Genomic DNA, 11,477 nt, shown 5'->3' on the forward strand with positions numbered 1-11,477 from the left:
CAGAGCGATACATCTAACCTGCTTTCAATTCCATTAGAGGAGAAATTGAGTTTATATGAAAGTTTTATTAGATGTTGAATTGAACCATACCTAAGGGGGGTATTTATACAATTTATAATAGAAAAAATAAGTTTACATGAGAAGATAATTACAACATTGGATAAATCCAATAGGATCTTATCCGATAACTGAAGGGATTATGCTTATCCCTTATCGTGCCCCCTTAAGATAGGCCACTGTTAGAGAGGCCAATCTTATCTCGTAGCAACTGAAATTGTAGACTTGGCACTGGTTATATAAGAAGATATATTTTGAATGTTCTTGGAAGCAAAAATACTAGAATAGCATTGGTAATGGATGGAATCGGAGACGCATCACCCGGTGAAGAGATGTGGAAGAGCCGCGACACTGGTAGCGGCTGGGGCAGACTGAATCAGCGAGAAAGAATGACGATGGTTGACGGCGTAAAGACGATAACAGAGGCTGGTCGGCAGTGATGGCTCAGGGAAGGTTGACACAAAGAAGGAGGAAGAAGGGGTTATGGGTTGGTGCCGACGAGACGAAAAGACAACATTTGATGTGGAGAGTCGACGAAGGCTGACGATGGTGACAAATGCTATGGCTCGACTGGGGAAAGTCATGCACGACACGAAAAAAGTGTGCGGCATCATGCGACGAGAGTGGAATCGGACTAGGGATGGTGGTGAGAGAGGATGAGATGGATAAAATTGGTGCGAATCCGACAAGGCTCGAGAAAGCTGAGAAGGCTACTACTGCATTCGACGGTTCAATGGAGGGTTTCAAAGCTAGTGGTTTGGAGAGGTGGAGAATGGGAAGACAAGTTTTTCTTTTCTTCTTAATATCGGTGGTGAAGGGGGGAGGGAGAGGCAAACGGAATCGAGAGTGCATCATTCAGGTAGTTCAACTTGGGAGAGTATGACAGAAAGTGAGTTACAGGTGGAGAGGCAGAGTTAGAAAGAAAAAAAAAGGATGGCAGAAGCAAAAAATCGTTCTACTCTAATACCGTATTAGATGTGAACTAAACCACATTAAAAGATGAATTGACTACAACTTTACAATAATTGATTAAGGGTCGTATTTTTATAATTTACAATAAAAAATAAATTTTACATGAAAAGATAATTATAACATGAGATAAATCCAATGTAATATTATCTGATAAGGAGGGATTATGCTTACCGTTATCAAGTTCTTCACTTTGTCCAAAAAAAATCATAACACATGCTTTATACATTTATTTTCAGCTATGAGGGACTATATCATGGATCAAGGTTACTTGGAGCAACTCAACTTTGGAGCTGTTGGCTTGCAAGATGGTCCCTTCTCTGTAGCTATGGGAGTTCCATCACAACTTTCAATCGAGAAAGGTCGTTTTGTTACCATCCAAGAAGTCATAAATGAAAAGATATAGTTTCAGTTGTTTATTCCTTGTTAGCTTGCTACTAATCGCATTAAGCATGTTTTTGGATTTTTCAGTCTATGTTAAAGATAAAAATGTGTACCTTTATAGATTACAAGTTCTCCAAGTGCTCTTTTCCATAAGCTTTGACATGCAAAAGCTAGAAAAAGTTTTTGCTGCCAAGATTCTATCAAAGAGGAGCAACAAAATAAATCTTACGAAAATGACTTGGGGTCTTCTCAGAAGTAGGAGCAATGTTAAAAACATCTAAATCGAGGTGGAAACTAATTTTTAGGGAGCACTAATCCCCTCCATTTCCGAGAAAATTATACCTCTTCAAAAACTTCTTCCCCTAAGAAGAGTTAATTTTCCAAGCATGAGAGGCTAGAAAAAACCTGTTGGAAAATCATCCTTGCCCCTTCTCCCCCCTCCCACCTCCTCTAACAATTCTTGCCCAATCAGGGATGGAAGGGTGGTGTAACATTACTCCCACTGGGAGAATCCCTTTCTTGATCTGAACTAAAAAAAGGGGAAGGGGATAGCAGCCCTGTCATCCCCCTTTGTTTTTTACTAAAACTGTTAGAAAACTTTTGCAATGCACAACAGAGAAAAAAAAAAAAAATACCCGCCCCACCTATCCAACGGTAGCTTTCTGAATCTTTTTATATTTAATTTTGTCTCACTATAATTTGAAGTTAAGACAAAAACTATTAGGTCAATCCCATATTCATGTTGACGTTGCATGGGTTTTTGAGGGAACCGGTTTTTTTGCCCATGAGGTTGATGAGATATCCAACTTTACTTTAAGTGGGTTGGTTCCATTGAACCTGCCCCTTTGTCATCCATATACCATAGTACCCTCTCCCTTGTTGAGACATGCAAGCAAGGGAGGTCAGAGAAGACTGCAAATGAAAAGAGAGACACTATACAGAAAATATACTTGGTTAGTGAAGCAAAATAAAAAAAGAGAGTCTACTTGACTCTTTTGAATCTCCATAAGAGCAAAAAGTTAGCAAAAGATAAAAACAACAATAGAAAAATATAAAACCCAAAATGAATGAAAAACTCTTTTACCTCCTGCTATTGTTTGATAATAGAACAAAAGTTCAAATAAAATTTCAAAACAACAGACCTGTTTTTTTCTCCAACCTCTTATTTTCTTTTTTTTCTTCATGTTGCTTCTAGTGGTACAGTGTCATTTTGTTCAATGATTGGAGTGAGAAAGCTAGTTGCACAATAAATTGACTATGTTATGACATAGAAACACCAAGGAGTACTACAACAAACACAGCTACATAATAAGTAGAGCAATTTGAAATTGTTGGGTCTCTTCTAGTTGCTAGGTGCATATGATCGCCTGAAAGAGTAGTCAACATTTACTTGCACACTAAAAAGAGAGAAGAAGGTCCATAAGAACTCAATGAGCAATCAATACAAGTTTTTGACTAAATAAAGGGCTTTCCACTCTGCATCACAACTCACATTCAGTATCGATTTCATGCACTCATAGGAACTTGGACAATTACCAAATGTTTTTGACCTGAATGACAGAAAGAAACAACAAGAAAATAGAGAATTGAAAGCCTAGCCCCTTCCCGATAGACCATACTAAGTACTATAGAAAAAAGAAAGATCATAAAGAGAGGTTAAATGCAAATGTAAAATAAAAACATTTTATATTGATTTCCATTCCTGGATTTCCCTCTTCTTCTCACTCTCCTTGGTTTCTCTCTGAGGATTTAAAATTGACTCCCAATCCCGATATTCTCTCTCAAAAAAGTCAATAAGCTTTTAATAAGTTTGAATTAGAAACCCTAAATAGAGTACTCACTACAGTAGGGAGCATACACAATACCCACTTTTGGTTTGATAGGAACTGTCTTCATGTGTAGAAGGAAGCAAAAGCTGGAAGTCTTCATCTACAGAGTGGAGTGAAGGAGATACCTTTTCAATAGTCATCCGTGTTCATTCCTTTTCCAAACATTTGATTCCTTTCTGCCATTTTACAAACTCTATCAACCCTTTTCAATCTCTCCCATTATCCTCTTCCCATTAAAGTTTTTGTTTTCAAGCTCCCCGATTTTTTCTCCATTTATGATTTTCTCTCTAATGGTGAGATATCTCAGTTCCCGCCCTTTCACTCCTCCATAAACAGTTAACTCCTCTATTTTCTTAGACGATGAGAGATCAAGGGAAGTCGCTGTCATCTCATTTTCTTCCCCAGTTTTCTCTCATCTCCTGTTAGGCAGAGGTATGGATGCTGTCACAGTGAAACCCTGAATTTATCTCAACCCTTACTGCTATGACACAACTGAGGATGGTTTCTGTCTTTTTTTTCTTTTCTTTTTTCGTCTGAAACTGGAGATGGTTTATAATGAAATTTGTGCCTTTGTTGCAACTTATACTTCTTGCAAGGACTCATAATCTAGTGGTAACTGTTGATAGTTTTGATCCTCTCATATTCGATTACTAATTGCTAAATAAACCAATGATAAGCAATTTAAGTAATTTCTGTTGCCCAAATTGTTGTTAATCTCTAAGTTCATAACTTTTTATGGCTGCTTCCTATTGAATCAGGGTTACAAATAAACATAACAAGGAGGAGTTTTCTACAACCACTGTTCGCTCCAGATGAGTGCTTAGGACACAACCATCGTGGACAAATATACATTTGTGGCTTCACCTGTGCCGTAGTAGTCTCTTCTGTTGTGGCAAAACAAAGACGCCTTTTACTCAGTTTCGATGTTTTCCTTACCTCATCACGGTCACTCCCTACTTCAGATGTGCGAAGTGCAGGATTCAGGAAGAGCTCTAAATGCAATGGTTGTCATGGTGAAGAGGATGAGTACTACCAGGAAAATAGGTTTTCTGTTCAGCTCAATAATGATCTTTTGTGGTCTTCACGTGGTTTGGTTATTAATAAAATATTAGCCAAATGAGGTCCAATGTTTAGAGGCAAAGGAGATGCCATTTTCAATCAACAAACAGTAAATACTTGCACTTCTTTTATATAAAACCCTCTGGAATACTACAAAAAACAGAAATACATAAAAAGAATTCAAGAGACGCAATATGCTGATACACACACTCAACTCAAACTGAAACTAGAACAAGCATTAGAGGTACTGAAGACAGCACTGAGCAACTAATGAAATCCAGTAAAACTGGAAGATGAAAGCTCCACAAAGGCAAGAACAAGCGACTGCTTCATAAATTCAGGCCCAAAACTTGAAAATTCTAGTGTAGGCTACTAAAGCGAGATCATTTGTCACAGTTTGGTTAAATTATAATTTTGGATGGAAGTTTGAGTACCTCTAACAAAACAAATCCTGGACCATCATATGTCTGTTTTTCATCATATGGGGTAGAGAACCCTAATATATAGAATCGGAGTTCATAGCCAAAAATTGTGAGCACTGATTTTCAAAATGATACACTTGATGGAAAATAAAAACACAGTAGATTGCTTAAACTTAAACTGCATAAGGAAATCCACAATCACCATGGAAGCTGAGACATATTCAATCATCTATGCTCTTATTAAACTTTCAAAAAAAAATTAAAAAAATCCCCTATGTTCATGCCAACATGACTCAAAAACACTTAATAAAATGCTTATCATGAAAATGATGCTCTTCCATAGGGTTTGATCATTCTGTTAATCCATCAAGTTAGCCCTCCCTATAGTGCTGCAATGAGATTTAGAATGCTACATTAAAATTTCAGGATTCAGAGAGATCAGAGTAATTGATGTATTCCAGCAATCAGTCATACTGCAAAACATGCACCAAAACCCACCTAGAACCACTAAAGTAACTTACAAGACCATCCACAACAACAGTCAGGTCTCACTTCCTAGACCTATACTGGATAACTATATCAAAACACAGCAGCAGTCAGGCTTCTGCATATACTGTTTGCAGGTATCCAACGGCCACACAAAACCATCGGAGCCAGCTAAAATTGATTTCAGCAAGTAACAGTCCTCAAAAATGCAAAATCTAACTATCAGTGGCAGAGCATATGGTCTTGCCAAAATCAACAACACCATTAGCTCAAGCAGTTACTAATTGGACAGAAAGTGTCCTATAATTAACAAAAGGAGAACAATATCCAAACCAAGAAATTGGAATCAATGACCGGAAGCATCGGTCCTCATACTAATTTCAGTGGAATAACATAGAAACTTAGGCCATTATCTCTCTCTACCCTCCACCCCACTAGAATAAGAGAGAGGTGCGGCTTCTGCAGGCCTTAATGAATAACGGTGAGCATGTTCATTCAATGTCATCGACTGAGGTAAAAGGATCCAACAGTTATTCATCAATTTTTACATTCAAAACCAAATGAACTCAACAGAATTTGCAGTGTACCAGCCTGCGATATGCCTTTATCAATCCTAACAAACAGAAGGGCGGAAGCAATTTCCAGCATCTTTACATAAGGCCTTTATTCCTATAAGAGGAGAACGCGAGTCAGTCTCCATTAAGGTCAGAGAAATAAATATGTGAAAGAAAATTATGTTCAGTTCTGCTCTTGTTCATAAGACCGTGTTCTCCCGAAGATTAAAATTAAAAAGAAAATGTAAATATAAACACAGAACAAGAAAAAGCACACCTACGTCTGCTTGGCGTAAGAGGAAGAAGAAGGGACGCGTTTGTTGCGGAACATCATGTAGCCGACAGGCAATACCACTCCGATCATCATAATTGCCGCTCCCATTATATATCGAATTGGGGACGGCGGTTCTACCTCCAACAATCTCCTTAGCTGTGATGGAAACAAAACAAAGTTAGCAGATCTCATTCGACAAACCCAGCCAATTTCTCTCCCATTAATAGCTTCCCGTCTCTCGAATAAGAACTCAACATGAAAAGATGCGCATCAAACAGATCAGCAAGGTATGGTAAACGGTAAAGGAATTCTAGAAATTACAGGCATATTTAGCGTCTTGCAGGTGATAGAGTTCGTGGAAGCGCTATTCCACGGAATCTGAGACCTCCCTTCAACCCACAAGGGCTTTTTCAGTAGTGGCTAGCGACTGAAGGCTCTGATTATTCAACAGAACACCAATCTTCCGTCTTCCAATTCAGGAGAAGATAGAGAGGCAAACCCGAGACGAGAGAATACAAGGACTTGCGCAAAGTGGCTTAATAGAGGTTGTTTGGGAGAGGCAAGAGCCGCCCGGACCGACGCGGGGAGGCTCGAACCTGCCTCTAGTCTCATCGAACCAAAATGTATTTATTGAACAAACAACCATACAAGAGGATGCTATATTATTACGTGAGTAACATTATAGGGAAATTTTAAATCAGATTTTTAAAAATATTAAAATTTTAAATATAGCTTGTTAAATACAGTATTTCTAAACGCAATCATATAATTAAGTTCTAAAATTAAATACATTAAAATTAACTATGCCTTGTAAAAATGAATCTATTCAGATTATTAGAAAAATGGCTGCTTTATTCTAGTCGTCATAATAGAAGGAAGAATCTCAAGGGCCTGCTTTCGATCAAATTGGTGCATTAGGGATGGCCAAAGTGGTCCTCACCATGTCATATAAGGAGTCAAACCTAAGAACAACATTTTAAAATTTTCAATGAGATATACCTCTACTTCCAAGTGTAAGTCAACATGAAGATAGCGGGAGACCTCTCACTCCACCATGGACAACCTAGGAGAAACATAGCCTCTACTTCCAAGTGTAAGTCAACATGAAGATAGCGGGAGACCTCTCACTCCACCATGGACAACCTAGGAGAAACATAGCGGGATTAACCTTAGACTAGCATTTCGAAGGATCCTCTCTAAAATGACATTCCTATAGGTTTGGTTTGAGTGAAACAAAAAATGAAACATATTCACTCAGACTCATTTATTGAGCCCTTATTCTTTTGAATCTGGGGAAAAGCTTCAAATAAATTGCAACAATTGGGAGAGACTAAATGTTTACCTTCTTCACCCTTGTGGATGAAGTCTCGGGGAGCTAGAACAATCTTATCATATTTTTTTCCAAAAATTGGAAGACTTTCGATACTCTTTAAATTCCAATGGGAGATGTAGAATTCCCCCTTCAAGGTAAACAAATTGTTGGTAGTCTGACACCATGACTCCATAATTTGTAATAACGTGTGGTTTGTTGGCATGAAATGTCTTCTTGAGGAGGAAGTGAGGACTCATCTTTAAGTGTTAGAGTTTGGGTGTAATTAAGACAAGGGTAGTTTAGTTATAATTTAACTCTACTACTTTCCTATATTATAAATAGAGGTTCATGTACTCAAATTAAAATAACAAGTTAGCGAATGATTTCTCTTTTTTATAAATTCAACATGGTATCAGAGTATGTTTTGTGAGTTGCCTCGATCAACCAACAAAGATAATGTGATCATTTTCTGATCACTTGTATCTATCTTGTTTCTCTCTTTTCTAGAAAATTCTTGTACTTTCTCCTTGCATCCTACTTCCTGTTGTGGACTCGATTTCGAATGCTGGGGTTTAGGGTTTAGGGTATCTATGGCAATCTGATCGTGGTAGATGCGGGGCATGACTTCCACACGATACGATCAAATATTAATATGGTGTAAGCGTTACTAAGGCCCGGAGGGGTCATCTTTCGTCAGAGGTTTGCCATCAGATTTGTTGACGATGGAGTTAAAGGACATGAGAGATTTTCTAAGCACGCAGGCGATCGGATGTTATCAAGCTTGGCAGGAGATCGGAGCCAATCGACACCAGTAGACACTAGCAGGATGCAGAAGCCCGAAGGAGACACCCAGTCATTGGAACCCTTATGGAGGTCGACGTACCTTAAGGATTCACCACTGATGGCTTCCCGTCACCAGTCCTTGGTTGCAGAGGAGGAGCTTCTCTCCTGGATGAAATTATACCTGGATAAAAGGAAAAGCCTGGCACAAAGGTTTATGAACATCGCCTAGCCTCAACGTTTGGTCGCGGTGCCCACGAATCCTCAGCAAAAGATGGGTTCGGAGGAGAGAGGCTTCTTGCGGCTATTGTTGCAGAGGCGAGACCTGCTCCAGTCGGTAACACTCATCGAGTAGCTCGGGCTGCCAGTCGACAAGAAACTCATGGAGCAATGCTCCCTACTGGAGGGAGCACCTCGCAATGTCCTCCCTAAGTTGACCTCTGCAACCTTGGAGAAGAGAGGTTTGATGAGGCAACGCTTGAGTTCCAAAGAAAGATCCTTGAATAGTCCGGCCTCGAGGATGAGACTTACGTTGCGGCAATTGGTAACTACTTGACAGAAGATCTCCATCGAGGTTTGGATCCTTCTCTCGAATCAGAAACTCCCGTTGTGGAGAGTCATCCTCTTCGAAGGCAGCAGAAAGCAAATCGACAGTCACGACGATCACCGATTCGGGCCAAACCTCTGACATGCAAAAAGGCGTTCCGGAGACGACAAAAGCCTTCCTGTTCTGTGTGGTTTAGGGGATCCCTTGCGCAGAAGCACCTTCATCTGGCACTATTCAGAGCCATCATCAGGGCTGACGACAACCGATTAAATCCGTTTCTTAACTTAAGTGGATTTAATTGGAATGAGTGATTCAGAATGGATCAAACCGAATTGGATCCAATTGGACAAACTAGACGACTTGACCTGGACCAAATTTGGACCAGACTTGACTCGGATAAGACTCGACTTGGACTCAACTCGGACTAGATTCGGACCGAACTCGAGTTAGACTGGACTCATACCAAGACTTGACCCAAATTAGAGTTAGACTAGATTCGAACCTATTCCAAGTTGTCGAGATGTATATTTCAGGCAAAGACAAATTGGGGTATTTGAAAGGTGATTTCCTTTCTTATGGTTGAGATGTGTTATGAGGTGGGACCTAGGGGTGGCAACGAGCCGAGCCAAGCCCGAACCTGCTTATGTTTGAGCCGAGTTTGATTTAAATATTTCGAGCTAAGCTTTGAGCCGAGCCTCATCTCGAGCCTAAAATCGTTATCGAGCTCGAGCCCAACGAGTTAGAGCTGAGCTCGAGCGTCAACATACATTTAAATTTTTTTTAAAATATATATCGAATAAAATGTATATAAAATCATGCATACATTTTACATAAAATTGGGCATAACCTATATATATAATACGTATATAAGATTGGGCATAACCTCTACTAAAAATTGAGCATAATCTATATATATAATACTTGTATAAAATTCAGCAGGACCTTTACTTAAAATTGGGCATAATTAATATACATAATACCTACATAACCACTCCATAAAATTGTCTATACATTCCATAAACATTCCATAAAATTGTTTATACACTCCATAAAATAGTCTAAACACTTCATACGCTGCATAACATTATAAATAAACTCCATACAATAATCAAACACAACAAAATTAAACGAAATATCACTATCAATTTACAATCACCTAAATAAAAACTATAAATCCTTTAAATAAAATCCTATTACTATTAGAGACTTACTAGAAAATTAAAAGAAATATTTTAAATTTTTCTTAGGAAAGTTAAATGGACCTCTTATTGCCTTTTCTAAGGAAATAAATAAAAATTAATAATTAATCTAATATATTATTATACTTATCGATTTTTAATCACATAAAATGTCAAACACAAAATTGTTATGAAAATTGCCTCATTCTTAGAAAATTATTATATCATCAACTGTCAAATACTTATTCAAAAATTTTCTATATGGTTTTCTAACCCATCTTGGCAAGAAAATCTTACTTAGAAAATTATATGATTTTTTAAAAATAATTTATAATTAGAAAAATATTTTAAAAAAAAAAAAGGCACTAATGGTCCCTATATTTCTACTAAAAATGTCCTTTCAACATTTATTGAAAAAACCACTAATAGTCTCTAGAAACGTATTTATACTAAAATATTTTTTCAATTTCTTTAAGAGCCATGAGGAAGGGACAAAGAGTTTTTTTTCCTTGTTTATGATCTCGCACGTAGGGGTGGCTTTGAATAAATTATATCTAAAATTATGATTACATTTTTAAAAAATATAATGATAGGGGAGGTTCAGGATTGAATTTCAATAATGGATTAAAATGCACCAATATTAATCTCTTTTACTCCAATTGTTATCTAGCTTGTTTTGTAATTTTTGAATATGGCCATACATTTTTAAAAAATATCATGATAGGGGAGGTTCAGGATTGAATTTCAATAATGGATTAAAATGTACCAATATTAATATTTTTTACTCCAATTGTTGTCTAGCTTGTTTTGTAATTTTTGAATTTGGCCATAATTTTTTATGGCCTCCTTAGTGCCCCTAGATGAAAATTTATATTGTAGGAAAAACTAAAAATATTTTTCCTATGATACATATTCCCAAAAAAAACCTTTAAATAAAATCTTATTACTATTAGTGACTTATTATAAAATTACAAGAAATATTTTAAAATTTTCTTAGGAAAGTTAAATGGACCTTTTATTACCTCTTCTAGTAAAATAAATAAAAATTAATAATCAATCTAATATATTATTATACTTATCGATAAATTTTAATTAAATAAAATATCAAACACAAAATTACAATGAAAATTGCTTCATGCTAAAAGTATTACAGCATCAACTATTAAATACTTATTCAAAAATTTTCTATACAGTTTTCTACCCATCTTGGTACAAAAATCTTACTTAGAAAATTATATGATTTTTAATAAAAAAATTAATTAGAAAAATGTTTAAAAAAAATGAGACACTAATATTTTATAGAAAGTTATTTCTATAAAATTTATTTTAAATTTTTTCGAGAGCTATGAGGAAGAGAGTTTAAGGAAAAAGTTTTTTTTTTTTTTTACTTTATGATCTCGCACGTGCGAAATCATCTTTGCGCGGGGGAGGGGGGAGATTATTTCTCCCCTAATTTCTCCCTTGAGCTTAGGTTTTGGTTTTCCGCCGAGACGATGCGGAAGGAAGGGGGTTATGGCGCCGGGGAGGACCTGTCATTGGGGATGACGGCTGCGATGGAGGCGGCGACGACGCAAAAAGAGGCGACGGCAAGGAGAGGAAGAAATCGAACGGACGGCCACAGAGGCG

The 11,477-nt window shown here is 37.3% G+C and overlaps 1 protein-coding gene across 2 annotated transcripts; it reads right to left on the bottom strand.

The window, feature by feature from the left end:
* Nucleotides 1-5,590: 5,590 nt before the first annotated feature.
* On the bottom strand, nt 5,591-6,597 carry LOC137948943 (uncharacterized). 2 transcript variants are annotated; one of them, XM_068795168.1, is made up of 3 exons: nt 6,356-6,597; nt 6,042-6,190; nt 5,591-5,875 (listed from the first exon to the last, which is right to left on the bottom strand). In XM_068795168.1, the coding sequence occupies exons 1-3, from the start codon at nt 6,359-6,361 to the stop codon at nt 5,857-5,859; spliced, it is 174 nt and encodes a 57-aa protein (XP_068651269.1). In that variant the 5' UTR covers nt 6,362-6,597; the 3' UTR covers nt 5,591-5,856. The 2 variants fall into 2 exon arrangements, with proteins under 2 accessions (XP_068651269.1, XP_068651270.1); XM_068795169.1 differs by having other exon boundaries at nt 6,038-6,190.
* Nucleotides 6,598-11,477: the final 4,880 nt, after the last annotated feature.

Source organism: Aristolochia californica, unplaced genomic scaffold, assembly GCF_029961685.1.
Source record: "Aristolochia californica isolate CCGP_79_NKW_82.1479 unplaced genomic scaffold, dmAriCali1.0.hap1 SCAF_13, whole genome shotgun sequence".
Taxonomy (NCBI): Eukaryota; Viridiplantae; Streptophyta; class Magnoliopsida; order Piperales; family Aristolochiaceae; genus Aristolochia; species Aristolochia californica.